The 23,772-nt window shown below is 41.2% G+C and overlaps 1 protein-coding gene across 1 annotated transcript; it reads right to left on the reverse strand.

Annotated features, from left to right (window-relative positions):
- Positions 1-2,911: 2,911 nt before the first annotated feature.
- LOC121844227 (C-type lectin domain family 4 member M-like) lies at positions 2,912-15,875 on the reverse strand. The gene is made up of 6 exons (XM_042314108.1): positions 15,475-15,875; positions 14,491-14,586; positions 6,706-7,200; positions 5,871-6,037; positions 5,650-5,753; positions 2,912-3,699 (listed from the first exon to the last, which is right to left on the reverse strand). Exons 1-6 carry the CDS (start codon positions 15,575-15,577, stop codon positions 3,540-3,542), a joined length of 1,125 nt encoding a protein of 374 aa, XP_042170042.1. The 5' UTR covers positions 15,578-15,875; the 3' UTR covers positions 2,912-3,539.
- Positions 15,876-23,772: the final 7,897 nt, after the last annotated feature.

The raw sequence follows: 23,772 nt of genomic DNA on the forward strand, positions 1-23,772 counted from the left end.
GGTTTCATCAGACCAGTGAATCGTGTTACTCATGGTCTGAGAGTCTTTGGTGTCTCCAAAATCTCTGCAGCATTCCAAGCGGACTGCCACGCGCCTTTTACTGAGCAGGGACTCTAATCAAGTTGTAGAATATCTCAAGGATTATTAATGGAAACAGGATGCATCTGAGCTCAATTTCAAGTCTCTTAGAAAATAGTCTGAATATCTATGTAAATAAGGTATTTCTGTTTATGATTTTTTTTTATACATTTGCTAAAAAATCTACTTTGTCATTGTGTTGTATTGTGTGTGGATTGATGAGGGGAAAAATTATTCTATCAATTTTTTAATAAGTCTGTAACAAAATGTGAGAAAATTGTCTGGCATCTGAATACTTTTTGAATGCACTTGGCTTGTGTAGTCAAGTAGAGCTGATGCAGTTTTTTTTATTTTTTGTCACATTTTTTGAAAAATAAGTACATTTGAGCATTAATGGTTTCATTACTGGCAGTGCTTGACTTTGACTGAAATAGGTTCTGGTACTCATTTTGGATTCGGTACTGTTTCATATTTAGGTGTAGGAGCTCCACACTATGTTTGATCTGATATAGAGGAACAGGAGCTCAAGCAGTAGAACATTTGAGGTGCCGGTACTCTGCTCCGGTGAGATCCTGCCCAAGTCAAGCGCTGGTTACCGGAAGAATATCAGGACCACTTTGAAAGTATCAGAGCGTTGTATTGAGGATTTACAAAAAATGGAGAGTTGGCGCCACCTTGCGGAAATATTGAAAACAGGCTGGTGGATCGCATCCTGACAAAACCCCTGGGAAGAAGTTCTGGCTTGGCTACTCTTGGTGTTGCCAACTTCGAAGGTACGAGAGGGCCGGGGTTCAAGCCCTTATCTCATCTCCTGAAGTTGTTTTCACCTTTCATCTGTTGCCTCGTATTTACGCGCGCGCGCGTGTGTGTGTGTGTGTGTATAGATGACTCGGTTCAGTCCAAGAAGAATGATAGAGGACTTCCAGCTAGATGGGGTGACGCTCACCCGCATTGCCATGATTACCCAGGACTATTACCCAGTGGAATTGGAAATTAACTTATATCTGGGCTGCACAGTAATGACACAGTTCATTTGTATAAAATGTTTCAAATACTTATTGTTCATAAACATATTTTCCAATCGGATATTGAAAACAGTGGTGGGGTATCCACTGTGTTGCTGTTAGAAAGATTATTTTCAATTGATCTTATTAAATAGTTCTACATAGTTCCAATATTGAATTGATGCATTTTAGTGTATGAGACCCCAGCAGGTTGTAAACCCCAGGCTCTGTACCAACTGAACCACACAGAAGACAGAACAATACAAACACGTACAAGTGTTTTTCTATGATGTGCTATTAGTGTGTGTGCACGTGCCAGAATACGTGTGTGCTTTCGGTTTGTGCGTTCATACCTGTCTGCATCTGTGTGTGTGTGAGAGAGAGAAAGATAATTCTTTGTACCTGAGAGATGGGTCTCAGTCTTCACGCTCCTCGTTGCTCTGTTCCGGTTTTCTTCATTAACTTTGTTTAATTCAATCATCTGTTTGTTGACGTACTCGGCCATCTTATCTAACCGTACCAAATATCAATGATTACCCCAATCAATCAATTAATCAACTAATTCAGTCTGACCTTTTATTGTAATACATATGATTTTTACTTTTACTTATAGTATTAACTTACTTACGATTACATTTCTAACTGACTCCTAATGGTAATATCTACTGTATGATTACCTTTCTAACTGACTCCTAATGGTAATATCTACTGTATGATTACCTTTCTAACTGACTCCTAATGGTAATATCTACTGTATAATTACCTTTCTAACTGACTCCTAATGGTAATATCTACTGTATGATTACCTTTCTAACTGACTCCTAATGGTAATATCTACTGTATGATTACCTTTCTAGCTGACTCCTAATGGTAATATCTACTATATGATTACCTTTCTACCTGACTCCTAATGGTAATATCTACTGTATGATTACCTTTCTAACTGACTCCTAATGGTAATATCTACTGTATGATTACCTTTCTAGCTGACTCCTAATGGTAATATCTACTATATGATTACCTTTCTACCTGACTCTAATGGTAATATCTACTGTATGATTACCTTTCTAACTGACTCTAATGGTAATATCTACTGTATGATTACCTTTCTGACTGACTCTAATGGTAATATCTACTGTATGATTACCTTTCTAACTGACTCTAATGGTAATATCTACTGTATGATTACCTTTCTAACTGACTCCTAATTCTAATATCTACTGTATGATTACCTTTTATCTGACTCTAATGGTAATATCTACTGTATGATTACCTTTCTAACTGACTCCTAATGGTAATATCTACTGTATGATTACTAGTAATTGAGTAGTTGCTTTGATATGCATCTCCACTGGTACCTCTCTGATGTCTGTCTGTGGTCCACTACAGTTGATTAGAATGTATTAAGAATCCTATCACCTTCAAGAAGGAAGTTGGTAGACCTAACAGGATATTCTAAACCGAGTGATATAACATGATAGCTGCATGACAACAAGTAATGAGGAGTTATTTCGAAGTGTATGAAGAACATCTGTCTGCATCTTAATCAGGGGTTTAAAAGGTGAACTTCACAGAACACAATGTGTGTGTGTGTGTGTGTGTGTGTGTGTGTGTGTGTGTGTGTGTGTGTGTGTGTGTGTGTGTGTGTGTGTGTGTGTGTGTGTGTGTGTGTGTGTGTGTGTGTGTGTGTGTGTGTGTGTGTGTGTGTGTGTGTGTGTGTGTGTGTGTGTGTGTGTGTGTGTGTGCCAATTCAGTACTGCTCTGCCCTCTGTGTGTGTCCAGGTCACACTGTTTTAACAATCCAATCACATTCAATCAGGAAGCTGGAAGACCTTGTAAAGGACATTTTTCCTTTATTTTTTTATCTGTGCCTTAGTTCTTCTTATTAAAGCAATTTATGTAATAATTGATCATGGAAAAATCACAAGCCTATGGCAAATCACATAACATGTTTATATTAAAAACATTGAATACAATTATTTTACAGATTACAGTATGTCTACAGATTCTTAAACTATAGAGAAAATTGACACCACTCGAACTGGGCTTTCTTTGACAATGCAATCACGAATTCATTGAATGAATATTAAAAAGTGTTGATTATTTGGTGTGAGGAGAGCACAGCGCACTGAAGAAAGCAGTAAGATGTGAGACACAGTGTTATGTTTCTGCCAAATTTTCACTGCTAGCGTTCGAGGCCAAGAGTGCAAGCCACTTCATTTAGGCTGCGCAGGTATCTGTATCTGTGTTACAGTATGGTGTCATGTAGAAGAGGCTGGTGGGAGAAGCTGTAGGAGGACAGGCTCATTGTAAAGGATGGAATGGAATTCAGGAAAAGGAGCCAAACATGTGTTTAAAATATGTTTGATGCGTTTGATACCGGTCCATAAATTGCATTCAGCAATTAAAATGAGCCCGCCTGCCCTCCCACCAGTCTCCTCTGTTGTCATGGTGATGTTAAACCCTTTTCTCACAGATCCAGTAACGATTGTTAAAACATGACTGGTCATTCCATGCCTTTACAGGAAGCCAGGTTTCTGTGTTCAGCTCAACACAGTCCTCCTCCCCATTTGCTGGGTTGTCACCACCATTATCAGGTTGCTGTGAGTACCAGTAACTACAGGGTAAAGAAGACAGAGAAAATAAAATAATAAACATTTTGATTTGTCACATGCTCTGAATACAACAGGTGTAGACTTGAATGTAAAATGCTTACTTAGGGGTCCTTTCCCAACAATGCAGAGTTAAAATGTTAGATAAAAAGCTAAATAGAAAAAGGAAATAGTAACACAATAAAATAACAACAACAAGGTATACCGAGTCTATGTGCAGGGGTACGAGGTAGTTGAGGTCATTAAGGGGGACTAGGCAATCAGGATAGATAAACAGAGTAGCAGCACTGCATGTGAAAAGTGTGAAGCTGTGTATGTGTGAGTGTGTGACATCAATATGCGTGTGTGTGTGTTTTGAGTGTGTGTGTGTAGTGTGTGTGTGTGGGAGTATCAATGTAGGATGTCTGAGTGTTTGAGTTTGTGGGTAGAGTCTAGTGAGTGTGTGGGTAGAGTCTAGTGAGTGTGTGGGTGGAGTCTAGTGAGTGTGTGGGTGGAGTCAAGTGAGTGTGTGGGTAGATTCCAGTGAGTGTGTGGGTAGATGTTAGTGAGTGTGTGGGTAGATTCTAGCGAGTGTGTGGGTAGATTCTAGCGAGTGTGGGTAGATGTTAGTGAGAGTGTGGGTAGATGTTAGTGAGTGTGTGGGTAGATTCCAGTGAGTGTGTGGGTAGATTCCAGTGAGTGTGTGGGTAGATTCTAGCGAGTGTGTGTGGGTAGATTCTAGCGAGTGTGTGGGTAGATTCTAGCGAGTGTGTGGGTAGCGTTTATTGAGTGTGTGGGTAGACTCTAGTGAGTGTGTGGGTGGATTCTAGTGTGTGTGGGTGGATTCTAGTGTGTGTGTGTGGGTAGAGTCTAGTGTGTGTGTGGGTAGAGTCTAGTGTGTGTGTGGGTAGAGTCTAGTGAGTGTGTGGGTAGAGTCTAGTGAGTGTGTGTGTGGGTAGATTCTAGTGAGTGTGTGGGTAGATTCTAGTGAGTGTGTGGGTAGATTCCAGTGAGTGTGTGGGTAGATTCTAGCGAGTGTGTGTGGGTAGATTCTAGCGAGTGTGTGGGTAGATTCTAGCGAGTGTGTGTGGGTAGATTCTAGCGAGTGTGTGGGTAGCGTTTATTGAGAATGTGGGTATTGTCTAGTGAGTGTGTGGGTAGATTCTAGTGAGTGAATGGCTAGCGTTTATTGAGTGTGTGGGTAGATTCTAGCGAGTGTGTGGGTAGATTCTAGCGAGTGTGTGGGTAGATTCTAGCGAGTGTGTGGGTAGATTCTAGTGAGTGTGTGGGTAGATTCTAGTGAGTGTGTGGGTAGATTCTAGTGAGTGTGTGGGTAGTGTTTATTGAGTGTGTACATACAACCAGTGCAAGAGAGCCATTGCTTACAGTCAGAGCAAAAATCAACAAAAGAGGTCAAAGTAAACAGTCAAGCTTGGAACCAACAAACGCAACTTTATTTGTATTATTTTGTATAAAATGTTAATGTGCAAATAGTACTTGGTTTCTATGATATATCTTCAGTGCTCGTGGAATGACATCTATGAATGGAAATATGATTTGAAGCAATATGTCATTTGTTAAAAGTCTCCAAACATCTGGAGGATCAAATCTCACCTTGAACTCCTTACACTGTGGTCAGTGTTACCAGAGCAGTAGTCTCTTACCTTGGGGTGGTCAGTGTTATTATAGGCAGTAGTCTCTTACCTTGTTCTGGTCAGTGTTATTATAGAGCAGTAGTGTCTTACCTTTGGGTTATCAGTGTTGTTAGAGCTGTAGTCTCTTACCTTGCGGTGGTCAGTGTTATTAGAGCAGTAGACTCTTGGGTGATCAGTGTTATTAGAGCAGTAGTCTCTTACCTTTTGGGTGGTCAGTGTTACTAGAGCAGTAGTCTCTTACCTTGGGGTGGTCAGTGTTGTTAGAGCATTTGTCTCTTACCTTGGGGTGGTCAGTGTTATTATAGAACAGTAGTCTCTTACCTTGGGGTGGTCAGTGGTGTGCCGTCCACCCATTTCCAGGTCCCTTCAATAACAGAGTCAGACAGACCAATCCAGGCTCCCTTATTGAGGCCAAAGAGAAACTCCTGTTCATGAGAAAGATACTGATATTGTCAACTACTAAAGACCACATGTGTTAAATACTGTAAGATACATCACTGACCAAGAGATGTTTGATTCCTCACTCACTCTCACTCACTCACCTGTTCCTCCTTGCTGTTTATGATCACCAGGTTTGCTCCTCTGTTCAGACAGTCCAGTCTGCTCTCTTCCCAGGTTTTCATCTCAGTAGACAGGAAGTAACAGCTGGATCCCCACAGCCTCCAACCGTCTGGACAAGTTTTTCTGATTTTCTGACAAATGTTTATCCCTGATGAAGAAATGTAAATAATATGTGAAATATATAACACTTGTTTATTGTATTGAATATTTTTTTACATTGTCATTTAACTATTGGTGAATCCTTGATTGGTGCAGGTTCCACCCTGGACGTAACATGGTAAACATAAATCTGTCTCCTTCCATTTAGTATGATATGTTACATTTCACATGGTGTGTTTTATTTTGTTGATGTCAATCATCAGTTACTTATGAAATGTTTTCACTTTGTTGTAGCTAATGTTAGCTATGTGGCTAGGTTGCTAACCTAAACTAGGTAAGATATTAAGGTTAGGGTTCCGGGTTAGAGTTAAGGGAATGGTTAGCTGACATGCTAAGTATATTATGGCAAAGTAGTTCAAAAGTGTCAAGTAGTTGCACAGTTGCTAATAAGTTACAGATACTGAAGTCGTCCATGATGTGATTCGAACACGCAACCTTTGGGTTGTTAGACGGGTGCATAATATAATATGGCCACCCATCCTTCCTCCTTTTTGTTTTTGCAAGTAAGTAACCTTCTATCTTATGTAAACATACCAAACGTAACATATCATACTATTCTGAGTGTCACAGATTTACATTTACTATCTTTGAAGTCAGACTGGAGAATGAAAGGTAGAGAAGAGGGATACAGCCCTAGTGACTGACTTGACTACTTACCATGCTCAGAGAGCCTCTTCTCCAGCGCCACCTTCTCATTGGTCAGAACACTGACCCTGTTTCTCAAAATGTCCCTGTCTCTAGTCAGGGCATTATAACGCTCCTGTAACTGGTTTTTGCTATCTGTATTCTGTGCCTGGTCTCTGTTCCTCAATAACTGGTTTCTCTCCATCTCTAGCTGGTTCATGTTATTTTTACACTGGTCTATCTCCTCCTGCAACTGGTCTCTGTCTGTACACAGGTCAATGATACCACTACTGGTAACTGACTGGTCTCTGCCCCTCAGCAACTGGTTTCTCTCCCTCAGTAACTGGTCTCTCTCCCTCTCTAGCTGGTTCATGTTCGTCTGACACTGGTCTCTCTCCTTCTGCAGCTGGTCTCTGTCTGTACACAGGTCAATGATACCACTACTGGTATCTGGCTGGTTTCTGTCTTGCACCAGACCAGTGGTGTTGTAACAGTTCTCTAACTGGTTCCTCTTTTCGTTATAGCCAGCTGAAAAACAAAGAGGTTCCTGCATGTAATGCGTCCCAAATACCACACTATTCCTTTTGTAGTGCAGAACCGAGGACCAAAGCCCTATGTACCCTGGTCAAAAGTAGTGCCCTTTAAAGAGGATAGGGTCCTATTACTGGTTGTGGTGTTTACATTGTTCACCATGTTCAGTGACTTATACAAGGCCAAGGGCACCAGTTACTATAGTTACTCAAATCTCTGTGGACAATGTCAACATTATTATAATACTTTTGGGGGGGGTCAGCTTTTTTATTGAGGACAGATAATTGCTTCCATCAATGCAATTGTCTGCATCATTTCCAATCCGCCATATATGTTTTTGGTAAATATACACCTATCTACATATTTACATACACATGCCCATATACACATGTAAAAATATACATAAACATTCATACATACATATACACATTGTAGAATACACCTTTATTATTCCCCACAGATCCTATCACCCCTCCCCCAATTGGAGTAAACTAATACACATTAACACTTAGGTTTCTACCTTAAGTTTATACATATTTTACAGACACAATCTATATGACAAAAGTTATATTTAGTTTGTTTTCAGTCCTTCCTCTATTTCTGATGTCCATCCAGTTAGATTTACAAGTGGGGCAAAAAAGTATTTAGTCAGCCACCAATTGTGCAAGTTCTCCTACTTAAAAAGATGTGAGAGCCCTGTAATTTTCATCATAGGTACACTTCAACTATGACAGACAAAATGAGAGAAAAAATCCAGAAAATCACGTTGTAGGATTTTTTATGAATTTATTTGCAAATTATGGTGGAAAATAAGTATTTGGTCAATAACAAAGTTTATCTCAATACTTTGTTATATACCCTTTGTTGGCAATGACAGAGGTCAAACATTTTCTGTAAGTCTTCACAAGGTTTTCACGCACTGTTGCTGGTATTTTGGCCCATTCCTCCATGCAGATCTCCTCTAGAGCAGTGATGTTTTGGGGCTGTTGCTGGGCAACACACACTTTCAACTCCCGCCAAAGATTTTCTATGGGGTTGAGATCTGGAGACTGGCTAGGCCACTCCAGGACCTTCGTTGCCCAGGTGGTGTGTTTGGGATCATTGTCATGCTGAAAGACCCAGCCATGTTTCGTCTTCAATGCCCTTGCTGATGGAAGGAGGTTTTCACTCAAAATCTCACGATACATGACCCCATTCATTCTTTCCTTTACACGGATCAGTCGTCCTGCTCCCTTTGCAGAAAAACAGCCCCAAAGCATGATGTTTCCACCCCCATGCTTCACAGTAGGTATGGTGTTCTTTGGATGCAACTCAGCATTCTTTGTCCTCCAAACACGACGAGTTGAGTTTTTACCAAAAAGTTATATTTTGGTTTCATCTGACCATATGACATTCTCCCAATCTTCTTCTGGATCATCCAAATGCCCTCTAGCAAACTTCAGATGGGCCTGGACATGTACTGGCTTAAGCAGGGGGACACGTCTGGCACTGCAGGATTTGAGTCCCTGGCGTCGTAGTGTGTTAGTGATGGTAGGCTTTGTTACTTTGGTCCCAGCTCTCTGCAGGTCATTCACTAGGTCCCCCGTGTGGTTCTGGGATTTTTGCTCACCGTTCTTGTGATCATTTTGACCCCACGGGGTGAGATCTAGCGTGGAGCCCCAGATCGAGGGAGATTATCAGTGGTCTTGTATGTCTTCCATTTCCTAATAATTGCTCCCACAGTAGATTTCTTCAAACCAATCTGCTTACCTATTGCAGATTCAGTCTTCCCAGCCTGGTGCAGGTCTACAATTTTGTTTCTGGTGTCCTTTGATAGCTCTTTGGTCTTGGCCATAGTGGAGTTTGGAGTGTGACTGTTTGAGGTTGTGGACAGGTGTCTTTTATACTGATAACAAGTTCAAACAGGTGCCATTAAAACAGGTAACGAGAGGAGGACAGAGGAGCCTCTTAAAGAAGTTACAGGTCTGTGAGAGCCAGAAATGTTGTTTGTTTGTAGGTGACCAAATACCAAATTTCCACCATAATTTGAAAATTCATTAAAAATCCTACAATGTGATTATCTGGATTTTTTTTCTTCAAATTTTGTCTGTCATAGTTGAAGTGTACCTATGGTGAAAATTACAGGCCTCTCATCTTTTAAGTGGGAGAACTTGCACAATTAGTGGCTGACTAAATACTTTTTGCCCCACTGTATATTTGTACCTGCTCTATTTCACAACATTTCTGAACCTATTTACATTTTACAGACCCTGTATGTTTTACGTTTGTTATTGGTCCCTTCCTTTAGCTCCATTCAACTTCTCCCATCAATCTCTTAAAACCATCCATTAGGGATTTCTATTTGCAATATATTTTTCAACTGTGCTGTGATGCTTCAAAAAAGTACAGAACCTTTCTATTCTCATAGTTTCTAGAGATTGTAAATTAAAGAAACATTTTTTCTATAATTATAGTATTGATCGATTGACTCAATCGATTCAAATTACCCAGTATTGCTATCTGCAGCGTTAGTTCTAGGTAAATTTTGCCATTCTTCAGCCATTCCTGGACCTGTGACCAAAAACGAGCTACATAAGGACAGTACCAAATTAAATTATCTAATGACTCTGCCTCCTTGCAGCAAAATCTGCAGAGCTGGGAAGATTGTATCCCCCATATAAATAACATTATATTGGTTGCAAAAATGTTGTACGATCACTTAAATTGAAACAGTAGAGTTTTGAATCCGGCGTTGTTTTGTTTGTCAATTCATTAACCGTGTGCCATGGAATTGGTACATTGAAAGTCTCTTCCCCACTATTTTGTCATTTATATGCACAGCTGTTTTTTGGTCCTTTTACTTTATTTATCACAAACTTCTTTAACCATTTTTGTGTTTTTAATGTAGGGCCGACAGACAAGTTCTGTACTTTTTCCCCCTTCAACTTACCTCTTCCATTTTTGTGGCAATGCTGCAATCAGTTGGTATGTACATTTGGTTAGAGCAGACATTTCCATGTCTGTGTTATCTGCATGTGTGACATAACTCCACCAGTCCTATTCATGATAGCATTTACGAAGATTATACCTTTTTTGAACATTTTATCGAAAAATACATTTTTTTTTATTAGTTAGTATATTTGAATTTAACCTCCAATATTGCTTGATTTATTTGTTCTTTCTTTTCAGATGGATTAAACTGAAATTGCAACCAACCTTCTAAGGCTTGATTAAAAAATAATGATATTTTGGAGATGATTACACTTTAATATAACCGGAAGTGAGCAGCTGCAATCTGAATAAAGGGAAAAGGCCATTCTTGAACATGGGGTGAGACATTGTTACTACAGTAATTTGCTGGACAACCATTTCAGATTTAAGTATAACTTTTGTATTTAATCATTTCTGCCCTCCAAATTGATGTTCGTGATATAAATAGGCCCTTTTAATTTTGTCTGGCTTGCCATTCCAATAAAATATCATAGTTAAACTGTGATATGACTAAAGAGTTCATCAGGATGATTTTTCCACAAATAGACAGGTATTTTCCTTTCCATGATAACAAGATCTTATCTATTTTTGCTAACTTTCTATTAATTTCCTATTGATTGGAGTGAGATTTCTTTCTTTCGGGTTTTGTGTTCAGTATGTCCACATCCCCGTCAGACCATTTTATTGGTAAACTACACGGTAATATAAAAGTTGCATTTTTAGTGATCCAATACATAATATAGTACACTTTTCATCATTTGGTTTTAATACAGAGAGGACAGAAAAAGTGTCTAGATTGTTTATGAGGCTGTGGAAGGATTCTATTTCTGGTTTTAAAATAAAGCATGAATCATCAGCATACAATGACACCTTTGTTTTTAAGCCATGAATTTCTAATCCCTGTTGTTGAATGTAATTTTAACAGCTAACATTTTGATGGCAATAATAAATAGATATGCTCGATAGTGGACAACCCTGTTTTACTCTTGACAGTTTAAAACTTTCTGAGATGTAGCCATTATTTACTCTTTTACACCTATGGTTACTATACATAACTTTAACCCATTTTATAAGAGATTCTCCAAAATCGAAATATTCTATGCATTTATATATAATCTCCAGTCGTACTTTTTCAAAAGCCTTTTCAAAATCAGCTATGAAAAGCACACCTGGTTTTTCCGACATTTCATAGTATTCTATTGTTTCCAGCACTGGTCTTATATTATCTCCAATGTATCGTCCATGTAAAAACCTGTCTTATTAGGATGAATAGTAACTGTCAAAACCTTTTTTATTTCTATGTGCCAAGCAGTTAGCTAGAATATTTGCATCACAACACTGAAGTGTAATAGGCCTCCAATTTTCCAAATCTACTGGATCTTTATATACACCACTTGGATCCTGTTTCAGTAATAATGAAATCAATATTTTTTTTGTGTGTGTCAACAATATTGTCAAACTACTGGTCCCACACGTTGTGTAATGTCAAGTCTGAATTGTGATCCTTGCTTTGTGAGTACAGATCTATGGTGTGATAATGAAAAACATATCTGTCCTATGGGTCCTGGTCAAACGTAATGCAGTACAGTGCATTCGGAAAGTGTTCAGAACCCTTTCATTTTTCCACATTTTGTTACAGCCTTATGCTAAAATAGATTCAAATATTGTTTTTCCTCATCAATCTACACACAATTCTCATAATGACAAACAAAAACAGGTTTTGTACATTTTTGTAAATGTATAACATCTTATACATTTACATCAAATGTATAACATATTATGCTTCACGGAGTCGTGGCTGAATGAAGACAATATCAACATACAGCTGGCTGGCTATACGATGTACCAGCAGGATAGAACTGCGGAATCTGGTAAGGCAAGGGGCGGCGGTCTATGTATTTTGCAAAACAACAGCTGGTGCAATATATCTAAGGAAGTCTCGAGCTATTGCTGGCCTGAGGTAAAGTTTCTCACGATAAGCTGCAGGCCACATTACCTACCGAGAGAGTTTCCATCTATATTCTTTGTAGCTGTTTACATACCACCACAGTCAGAGGCTGGCACTAAGATAGCATTGACTGAGCTGTATTCCGCCATAAGCAAACGAGAAAACACTCATCCAGAGAATGCGCTCCTAGTACCCGGGAACTTGAATGCAGGCAAACTTAACCAAATTTCTATCAGCATGTTAAATGTATAACCAGAGGGAAAAGAACTCTGGACCACCTATACTCCACACACAGAGATACATACAAAGCTTTCCCTCACCCTCCATTTGGCAAATCTGACCATAATTCCATCCTGCTGAAGCCATGAAGTGCTTTGAAAGGCTGGTCATGGCTCATATACACACCATCATTCCAGAAACCCTAGACCCACTCCAATTTGCATACCGCCCCAACAGATCCACAGATGATGCTGTCTCTATTGCACTCCACACGGCCCTTTCCCACCTAGACGAAGGAACACCCATGTGAGAATGCTATTCATTGACCCCAGCTCAGCGTTCAACACCATTGTGCCCTCAAAGCTCATCAATAAGCGAAGGACCCTGGGACTAAACACCTCTCTGCAACTGGATCCTGGACTTCCTGACGGGCCTCCCCCAGGTGGTGAGGGTAGGCAACTACACATCTGCCACGCTGATCCTCAACACGGGGGCCAGCTGCACTATCGAGAGCATCCTGACTGGTTGTATCACTGCCTGGTGTGACAACTGCTCGGCCTCCGACCGCAAGGCACTACAGAGTGTAGTGCGAGCAGACTAGTACATCACTGGGGCCAAGCTTCCTGCCATCCAGGACCTCCAGGCAGTGTCAGAGGAAGGACCTAAAAATTGTCAAAGACTCCAGCCACCCTAGTCATAGACTGTTCTCTCTGCTACCATACTACAAGCGGTACCGGAGCACCAAGTCTAGGTCCAAGAGGCTTCTAAACAGCTTCTACCCCCAAGCCATAAGACTCCTGAACATCAAGTCAAATGACCTCCCAGACTATTTGCCCCCTCCCCCACCCCTCTCCACACCACTGCCACTCTCTGTTGTCATCTATGCATAGTCACTTTAATTAACTCTACCTACATGTAAATACTACCTCAACTAACCGGTGCCCCCGTGAATTGACTCTGTACCGGCACACACCTGCATATATTGTTATTTTTTACTGCTGCTCTTTAATTACTTGTTATCTCTTATTCTTATCTGTATTTTTTAAACTGCCCTGTTGGTTAGGGGCTCGTAAGTAAGCATATATCACTGTAAGGTCTACACTTGTTGTATATTCGACGCATGTGACTAACACAATTTTGTTTAATTTAATTTAACTTAAAATAAAAATAGAAATACCATATTTTAAAAAGTATTCAGACCCTTTGCTATAAGACTCGAAATTGAGCTCAGGTGCATGCTGTTTCCATTGTTCATCCTTGAGATGTTTCTACAACTGGAATGGACTCCCTTGTGGTAAAGTCAATTGATTGGACATGATTTGTAAAGGCACACACCTGTCTATATAAGGTCCCACAGTTGAGAGTGCATGTCAGAGCAAAAACCAAGCCATGAGGTCAAAGGAATTATTAGAACTCCCAGACAGCATTGTGTCGAGGAACAGATCTGGGGAAGGGTACCAAAACATTTCTGCGGCACTGAAGGTCCCCAAGAACACAGTGGCCTCCATCATTCTTAAATGGATTAAGTTTAGAACCACCAAGACTCTTCCTAGAGCTGGCTGCCCGGCCAAACTGAGCAATCGGGGGAGAAGGGCCTTGGTCAGGGAGGTGACCAAGAACCCAATGGTCACTCTGACAGAGCTCCATAGTTCCTCTTTTGAAGCTTCCAGAAAGACAATCATCTCTGCAGCGCTCCACCAATCAGGCCTTTATGGTAGAGTGGCCAGACTGAAGCCACTCCACAGTAAAACGTACTTGACAGCCCTTTTGGAGCTTGCCATAAGACAACTGAAGGACTCTCAGACAATGAGAAACAAGATTCTCTGCTCTGATAAAACCAAGAATGAACTTTTTGGCCTGAATGCCATACCAAAGAAGACTTGATTATGTAATCGCTGCCAAAGGTGCTTCAGTTTTTCATTGTTAATAAATTGTAAAACATTCTAATAATTCTTTGTCGTTTTTGGCTATTGTGTTGTTTTGTGGATTGATGAGGATAAAATACATCTTTAGAGAAAAGCTGTAACGTAACAAAATGTGGAAAAAGTCAAGGGGTCTGAATACTTTCCAAATGCATCCCAAATCACTATTAAAAGCATTGCTATTGACCATTCCCCTAGTAGGGTGTCTTGGGATACAACCTCACTCACAGAAAGCCAGTCTCAGGGAGATGTTGAGAATGACTTGTAGAACACACAGCACTCCTAAACACACAGCAGCCATCCTGTAGAGTCTTGTTCTTCCATCTGCAAAGGAACACGCACACCATTGTCCCACTTCACTAATGAATATGTTTAAAACACAACACACAACATCCTACATCACTAATGACTATGATTAAAACACAACACACATCCTCCTACATCACTAACGATTATGATTCGAACTTTGAGAAACAAACATTTCCATTGCGCCATTGGTTTTCCCTTGATTTAGGGTTGGCAGCAAGTGTTTCCTCGAGTGCTGTCATCTCAATTCTGAAAACAGGAAGCTACTGTGTGAAGAAATTACATGCAGCTTTAGCATGATTTAAAGGGGCAATCTGCGATTGCTGTAGCATGGTTTACATGGGCAATCTGCGTAAATCACTTTTTTTTTTTTACATTTAAATGAATGATATTTCCCCATTGATTCTGGAGAATGTAACTTAAAACGTAAATGCTCTATGAACTTAGTTTCTAAACCCATCAGGACCCAAAATATAAGTTTGTTCTACCATGGAATTGTAAACAAACACTGTGTAGCCTCAGATGTTTGAAACGATCATTTTAATCTCCAGGGTGATCAGTCCTTGAAAACTCTGTCTATGAGAGCTCTGTCTATGAATTTGAGAGTGGTTACATTTTTACAACCCCTGCGGGTGTCCACTGTGCTGTTGTTTAAAAATGGTTATTTTCAAATATTCGTACATAAATAGTTCCTCATTTTTAAAACTGAAGTGAAAAATACATTGAATTGATACATTTTGGTGAACATGACCACAGCAGGTTTTGAACCCGAAGCTCCGTACCAACTGAACCACCCAGAAGAAGAAGTGTTTTCTCTTATGTGGTATTAGTGTGTGTTTGCATTGTTAGGTGTGTGTTACAGTGTGTGTGAGAGAGAATAAGATACACAGAATTCTTTGTCCTTACCTGAGAGTTGGGTCTCACTCTTCACGCTCCTCGCTGCTTTGTTCCTGTTTTCTTCAGTAACTTCATTTAATTCAATCACCTGTTTGTTGACGTAGTTTGCCATCTTAACTAACCATACCGAATATCAATGATTACCCAAATCAATCAATGAATCAACTTCAAATTCAGTCTGTCTGACCTCTTATTGTAATATAAATTATTGTAGCATTTACATATAGTATTAACTTACTTATGATTACCCTTCTAACTGACTCCTAATGGTAATATCTACTGTATGATTACTAGTAGTTGAGTAGTTGCTTTGATATGCATCTCCACTGGTACCTCTCTGTCTGTGGTCCACTACAGTTGAGAGAATGTTGTAAGTACCCAATCACTTTCAAGCAGGACGTCGTATTTCGCAAGGCCTGTTTGTGGCATTGTTCATAAGGAACTGACATTATGGCTTATACTCCATGACTGGCAATCAATGCCCATATAGGGGATTATTTTCCTCTCTATGTTGTCTGTGTGTGACATCAGTTTGAGGAAATATTCAGAAGTTTGTAAGAAATCTGTCTGCATCTTTATCAGAGGTTTAAAAGTGGAACTTTACAGACGTTTGTGCGTGCGTGCGGATCTGCCTGTGTGCAGCTTGCGGATCTGCCTGTGTGCAGCTTGCGGATCTGCCTGTGTGCAGCGTGCGGATCTGCCTGTGTGCAGCTTGCGGATCTGCCTGTGTGCAGTGTGCGGCTCTACCTGTGTGCAGCATGTGGATCTGCCATGTGTGCAGCGTGCGGATCTGCCTGTGTGTAGCGTGCGGATCTGCCTGTGTGCAGCGTGCGGATCTGCCTGTGTGCAGCGTGCGGATCTGCCTGTGTGCAGCGTGCGGATCTGCCTGTGTGCAGCGTGCGGATCTGCCTGTGTGCAGCGTGCGGATCTGCCTGTGTGCAGCGTGCGGATCTGCCTGTGTGCAGCGTGCGGATCTGCCTGTGTGCAGCGTGCGGATCTGCCTGTGTGTAGCGTGCGGATCTGCCTGTGTGCAGCGTGCGGGTCTGCCTGTGTGCAGCGTGCGGGTCTCTGCCTGTGTGTAGCGTGCGGATCTGCCTGTGTGCAGCGTGCTGTTCTGCCTGTGTGTAGCGTGCGGATCTGCCTGTGTGCAACGTGCGGATCTGCCTGTGTGCAGCGTGCGGGTCTCTGCCTGTGTGCAGCGTGCGGGTCTCTGCCTGTGTGCAACGTGCGGATCTGCCTGTGTGCAGCGTGCGGGTCTCTGCCTGTGTGCAGCGTGCGGGTCTCTGCCTGTGCAGTGTTCTGTTCTTCCCTCTGTCTTTGTCCAACTGCAGGTCACACTTTAAAAATCCAATCACATTTGATCAGGAATCTGGTAGACCATGTTAAAGGACAGTGTTCCTTTGTTTATTAATCTGTGCTTTTGTTCAAATTCTCTCTCTGTCACCTGTTCCATATCACTGTTTATGATCACCAGGTCTGCTCCTCTCTCCAGACAGTCCTGTCTGCTCTCCTTCCAGGTTTCAGTCTCAGTAGACAGGAAGTACCAACTGGATTCAAACTTCTGCCAGCCTTCAGGACAGGTTTGGTCTACAAGACAAAAACATTTAATTATTATGCACCTCTTATTATTAAACAAATCAAATAAAAATTTGTCACATACACATGGTTAGCAGATGTTAATGCGAGTGTAGCGAAATGCTTGTGCTTCTAGTTCCGACAATGCAGTAATAACGAACAAGTAATCTAACTAACAATTCCAAAAAACTACTGTCTTATACACAGTGTAAGGGGATAAAGAATATGTACATAAGGATATATGAATGAGTGATGGTACAGAGCAGCATAGGCAAGATACAGTAGATGATATCGAGTACAGTATATACATATGAGATGAGTATGTAAACCAAGTGGCATAGTTAAAGTGGCTAGTGATACATGTATTACATAAGGATGCAGTCGATGATATAGAGTACAGTATCTACGTATGCATATGAGATGAATAATGTAGGGTAAGTAACATTATATAAGGTAGCATTGTTTAAAGTGGCTAGGGATATATTTACATCATTTCCCATCAATTCCCATTATTAAAGTGGCTGGAGTAGAGTCAGTGTCATTGACAGTGTGTTGGCAGTAGCCACTCAATGTTAGTGGTGGCTGTTTAACAGTCTGATGGCCTTGAGATAGAAGCTGTTTTTCAGTCTCTCGGTCCCAGCTTTGATGCACCTGTACTGACCTCACCTTCTGGATGCCCCAGGACTACCTGACATGATGACTCCTTGCTGTCCCCAGTCCACCTGGCCATGCTGCTGCTCCAGTTTCAACTTCCACGGTGATACAGCCCGCCAGGATGCTCTCGATTGTGCATCTGTAGAAGTTTGTGAGTGCTTTTGGTGACAAGCCGAATTTCTTCAGCCTCCTGAGGTTGAAGAGGCGCTGCTGCGCCTTCCTCACGATGCTGTCTGTGTGAGTGGACCAATTCAGTTTGTCTGTGATGTGTATGCCGAGGAACTTAAAACTTGCTACCCTCTCCACTACTGTTCCATCGATGTGGATGGGGGGGTGTTCCCTCTGCTGTTTCCTGAAGTCCACAATCATCTCCTTAGTTTTGTTGACGTTGAGTGTGAGGTTATTTTCCTGACACCACACTCCGAGGGCCCTCACCTCCTCCCTGTAGGCCGTCTCGTCATTGTTGGTAATCAAGCCTACCACTGTTGTGTCGTCCGCAAACTTGATGATTGAGTTGGAGGCGTGCGTGGCCACGCAGTCGTGGGTGAACAGGGAGTACAGGAGAGGGCTCAGAACGCACCCTTGTGGGGCCCCAGTGTTGAGGATCAGCGGGGAGGAGATGTTGTTGCCTACCCTCACCACCTGGGGGCGGCCCGTCAGGAAGTCCAGTACCCAGTTGCAGAGGGCGGGGTCGAGACCCAGGGTCTCGAGCTTGATGACGAGCTTGGAGGGTACTATGGTGTTGAATGCCGAGCTGTAGTCGATGAACAGCATTCTCACATAGGTATTCCTCTTATCCAGATGGGTTAGGGCAGTGTGCAGTGTGGTTGAGATTGCATCGTCTGTGGACCTATTTGGGCGGTAAGCAAATTGGAGTGGGTCTAGGGTGTCAGGTAGGGTGGAGGTGATATGGTCCTTGACTAGTCTCTCAAAGCACTTCATGATGACGGATGTGAGTGCTACGGGGGCGGTAGTCGTTTAGCTCAGTTACCTTAGCTTTCTTGGGAACAGGAACAATGGTGGCCCTCTTGAAGCATGTGGGAACAGCAGACTGGTATAGGGATTGATTGAATATGTCCGTAAACACACCGGCCAGCTGGTCTGCGCATGCTCTGAGGGCGCGGCTGGGGATGCCGTCTGGTCCTGCAGCCTTGCGAGGGTTAACACGTTTAAATGTCTTACTCACTTCGGCTGCAGTGAAGGAGAGACCGCATGTTTTCATTGCAGGCCATTGTCAGTGGCACTGTATTGTCCTCAAAGCGGGCAAAAAAGTTATTTAGTCTGCCTGGGAGCAAGACATCCTGGTCCGTGACTGGGCTGGGTTTCTTCCTGTAGTCCGTGATTGACTGTAGACCCTGCCACATGCCTCTTGTGTCTGAGCCGTTGAATTGAGATTCTACTTTGTCTCTGTACTGGCGCTTAGCTTGTTTGATAGCCTTGCGGAGGGAATAGCTGCACTGTTTGTATTCAGTCATGTTACCAGACACCTTGCCCTGATTAAAAGCAGTGGTTCGCGCCTTCAGTTTCACACGAATGCTGCCATCAATCCACGGTTTCTGGTTAGGGAATGTTTTAATCGTTGCTATGGGAACGACATCTTCAACGCACGTTCTAATGAACTCGCACACCGAATCAGCGTATTCGTCAATGTTGTTGTCTGACGCAATACGAAACATCTCCCAGTCCACGTGATGGAAGCAGTCTTGGAGTGTGGAGTCAGCTTGGTCGGACCAGCGTTGGACAGACCTCAGCGTGGGAGCCTCTTGTTTTAGTTTCTGTCTGTAGGCAGGGATCAACAAAATGGAGTCGTGGTCAGCTTTTCCGAAAGGGGGCGGGGCAGGGCCTTATATGCGTCGCGGAAGTTAGAGTAACAATGATCCAGGGTCTTTCCACCCCTGGTTGCGCAATCGATATGCTGATAAAATTTAGGGAGTCTTGTTTTCAGATTAGCCTTGTTAAAATCCCCAGCTACAATGAATGCAGCCTCCGGATAAATCGTTTCCAGTTTGCAGAGAGTTAAATAAAGTTCGTTCAGAGCCATCGATGTGTCTGCTTGGGGGGATATATACGGCTGTGATTATAATCGAAGAGAATTCTCTTGGTAGATAATGCGGTCTACATTTGATTGTGAGGAATTCTAAATCAGGTGAACAGAAGGATTTGAGTTCCTGTATGTTTCTTTCATCACACCATGTCACGTTAGTCATAAGGCATACGCCCCCGCCCCTCTTCTTACCAGAAAGATGTTTGTTTCTGTCGGCGCGATGCGTGGAGAAACCCGCTGGCTGTACCGCTTCAGATAGCGTCTCTCCAGTTAGCCATGTTTCCGTGAAGCAGAGAACGTTACAGTCTCTGATGTCCCTCTGGAATGCTACCCTTGCTCGGATTTCATCAACCTTGTTGTCAAGAGACTGGACATTGGCAAGAAGAATGCTAGGGAGTGGTGCACGGTGTGCCCGTCTCCGGAGTCTGACCAGAAGACCGCTTCGTTTCCCTCTTTTTCTGAGTCGTTTTTGGGTCGCTGCATGTAATCCACTCCGTTGCACTGGTTGTAAGGCAGAACACAGGATCCGCATCGCGAAAAACATATTCTTGGTCGTACTGATGGTGAGTTGACGCTGATCTTATATTCAGTAGTTCTTCTCGGCTGTATGTAATGAAACCTAAGATGACCTGGGGTACTAGTGTAAGAAATAACACGTAAAAAAACAAAAAACTGCATAGTTTCCTAGGAACGCGAAGCGAGGCGGCCATCTCTGTCGGCGCCGGAAGTACAGGAAAAACACTTCTGGTTGGTTCAGTTGGTATGGAGCATGGTGTTCAAAACCTTCTGGGGTCACGTACACTAACATTTATCAATTAATTTGTTTTACTTCAGGTATTAAAACTATTTTGAACTATTTAAACGTGATTCATTGAAAATAACCTTTTTAAACAACACAGTGAACAGGGCTGGAAAAATGAAACCACTCTTAAATGCATAGACAGAACTATGCATGCAAGGACTGATCCTCCAAGAGTTCAAAATGATAGTTTCAACAATCTGAGGCTACACAGTGTTTGTTAACAGTTCCATGGCAGAACAAGCTTATATTATGGGTCCTGATGGGGTTTGAAAGTTAAACTAATCTCATGAGGCATTTACAGAATAAGCTACATACAAGAATCAATGGGGAAATATTATTCATTTAAAAGTAAAAAATAAAATGTGATATAGCAATCACAGATAGACCCTGTAATTCATACTTTGGCAATATTGTGTAATTTTGGTAATTTCTTCATACAGTAGCTTCCTGTTTATCAGATTTGAGAGGACCACAAGCTTGAGCAAACTGTTGCTGCTTACCCTCAATCGAAAGAAAACCAATGACGCAATGGAAATGTTTGGCTTTCAGAATTCTAATGTGTGTGTGTGTGTGTGTGTGTGTGTGTGTGTGTGTGTTTGGTTTGTGCGTTCATACTTGCCTGCATCTGAGTGTGTGTGAGAGAGAAAGATTGATATTTTGTAGTTCTTACCTGAGCGATGGTTCTCAGTCTTCAGGCTCCTCGTTGCTCTGTTCCGGTTTTCTTCAGTAACTTAATTTAATTCAATCACCTGTTTGTTGACATACTCGGCCATCTTAACTAACAGTACCGAATATCAGTGATTAAACCAATCAATCAATTAATCAACTAATTAATTCATTCATTCTGACCTCTTATTGTAATATATATGATTTTATTTACTTTACTTGTAGTATTAACTTAGTTTATGATTACCTTTCTAACTGACTCCTAATGGTAATATCTACTGTATGATTACCTTTCTAACTGACTCCTAATGGTAATATCTACTGTATGATTACCTTTCTAACTGACTCCTAATGGTAATATCTACTCTGATTACCTTTCTAACTGACTCCTAATGGTAATATCTACTGTATGATTACCTTTCTAACTGACTCCTAATGGTAATATCTACTGTATGATTACCTTTCTAACTGACTCCTAATGGTAATATCTACTGTATGATTACCTTTCTAACTGACTCCTAATGGTAATATCTACTGTATAATTACCTTTCTAACTGACTCCTAATGGTAATATCTACTGTATGATTACCTTTCTAACTGACTCCTAATGGTAATATCTACTGTATGATTACCTTTCTAACTGACTCCTAATGGTAATATCTACTGTATGATTACCTTACTAACTGACTCCTAATGGTAATATCTACTGTATGATTACCTTTCTAACTGACTCCTAATGGTAATATCTACTGTATGATTCTAACTTCAGTGACTAGTAGTTGAGTAGTTGCTCTGATGTGCATCTCCACCATGTTCCTCTCGTATCTTTGTCTGTTGTCCACTAACATTGATATATACAAGTATCCAATCACCTCCACTCAGGAAGTTAAACATGACAGGATATTCTAAACAGAGTGATATAACATGATAGCTGCATGACAACAAGTAATGAGGAGCGCATTCTTTCATCCTATCACTTTGACTGTTCTGTTTGTGGCGTCTCCAGCCTTCAAATGGAGTTCACATTATGACTCTATCTCTCTCTGTGCCACCGATGGAAATATAGGGGCCCTTTAATTGTATCTAAGCTGTCTGTGTGTGACATCAGTGTGAAGAGTTATTCAGAGGTGTGTGTGGGACTTCTGTCTGCATCTTTATCCAAAAATGTGTCTGTGTGTGTCTGTGTGTGTGTCTGTGTGTGTTTGCCTGCGTGTAGCGTGTATCTTCTCAGTACTGTTCTGCCGACCGTCTGTGTCCAACTGCAAGTCACATCGTTTTAACAATCCAATCACATTCAATCAGGAAGCTGGTAAATTGCTAGGTTCCTTTCTTACTGAGCCTTTCTTTTCTGAGCCTCATCTTTTACTGAAGAGATTTATACTAATAATTGATTATGAAAAAAGCACAAGCCTATGGCAAATCACATAACATGTTTCTATTTAAAACAATTAATACAAGCATAATAATGAGCTACTGTATAACTCTTCACAAATACAGTTATGTTGAGAGGTAAATGATATGTCATAATATTTATTTACAGGCTCAGAATACCCAATATTAACATCAGCACAGTCCTTGTTACAATATATCCTGGTTCACAACCATTATCAGGTTGTTTTGCCCCTCAGTGCAGTATCAGCAGTGTGTTGGTGTGTCTGTGTCTTAGAGAGAGAGAGAATGAAGTTGTGTGCACTGTAGGGTGCTGTATGTGTGCATGTCCTCCCACCAGCTTCCTCTGTTGTCATGGTGATGTTAAACCACTTTCTCACAAATCCAGTGACGATTGTCTAAACATGACTGGTCATTCCATGCCTTTACAGGACGCCATGTTTCTGTGTTCAGCTCAACACAGTCCTCCTCCCCATTTTTTGGGTCGTCACCACCAGTATCAGGTTGCTGTGAGTACCAGTAACTACAGGGTAAACAAGACAGAGAAAATAATTAATAAACATTTTGATTTGCCACATGCGCCGAATACAACTGGTGTAGAATTTACCATGAAATGCTTAGTTACGGGTCCTTTCCCAACAATGCAGAGTTAAAGTAATTAAGTAATTAAGAAATTCATAAATTTGCAAAACAATTTTGAAAAAATAGTAACACAAAAATAAAAAGTAACGAGTCTATATACGAGTACCAATGCCGATTCAATGTGCAGGGGTACGAGGTATGTAGTTGAGGTAATTGAGTTAATACGGAAAATATTCACACAGCTTGACTTTTTCAATTGTTATGTTATAAAGTGGGATTAATATTGACTTAAATAGTATTTTTTGACAATAATTTACATAAAATACTAACATTTCTTCGAAGATTTGCATAAGTATTCAACCAGTAAATGTTAGAATCACCCTTTGTCTTTTGGGTAATTTTTTAAAGAGCTTTCCACACCAGGATTGTGCAACATTTCTCCATTATTCTTAGAAAAAAATATTCAAGCTCTGTCAAATTTCATTGCTGATCTTTGCTAGACAACTATTTTTTGATCTTGCCATACATTTTCAAGCAGATTTAAATCAAAACTTTCAAAACTACGAACATTCACTGCCTTCTTGGTTAGGAACTC

Source organism: Oncorhynchus tshawytscha, unplaced genomic scaffold, assembly GCF_018296145.1.
Source record: "Oncorhynchus tshawytscha isolate Ot180627B unplaced genomic scaffold, Otsh_v2.0 Un_contig_2_pilon_pilon, whole genome shotgun sequence".
Classification (NCBI taxonomy): domain Eukaryota; kingdom Metazoa; phylum Chordata; class Actinopteri; order Salmoniformes; family Salmonidae; genus Oncorhynchus; species Oncorhynchus tshawytscha.

Bases quoted from the DNA above. Each gene is read 5' to 3' on its own strand.
- LOC121844227 (XM_042314108.1), bottom strand. From the start codon at position 15,577: ATGGCAAACTACGTCAACAAACAGGTGATTGAATTAAATGAAGTTACT. The intron at 14,587-15,474 runs GTAAGGACAAAG...GTTCCTTTGCAG, and splicing joins GAGTGAGACCCAACTCTCAG to ATGGAAGAACAAGACTCTAC. The intron at 6,038-6,705 runs GTAAGTAGTCAA...TTTCTTCATCAG, and splicing joins GAAGAGGCTCTCTGAGCATG to GGATAAACATTTGTCAGAAA.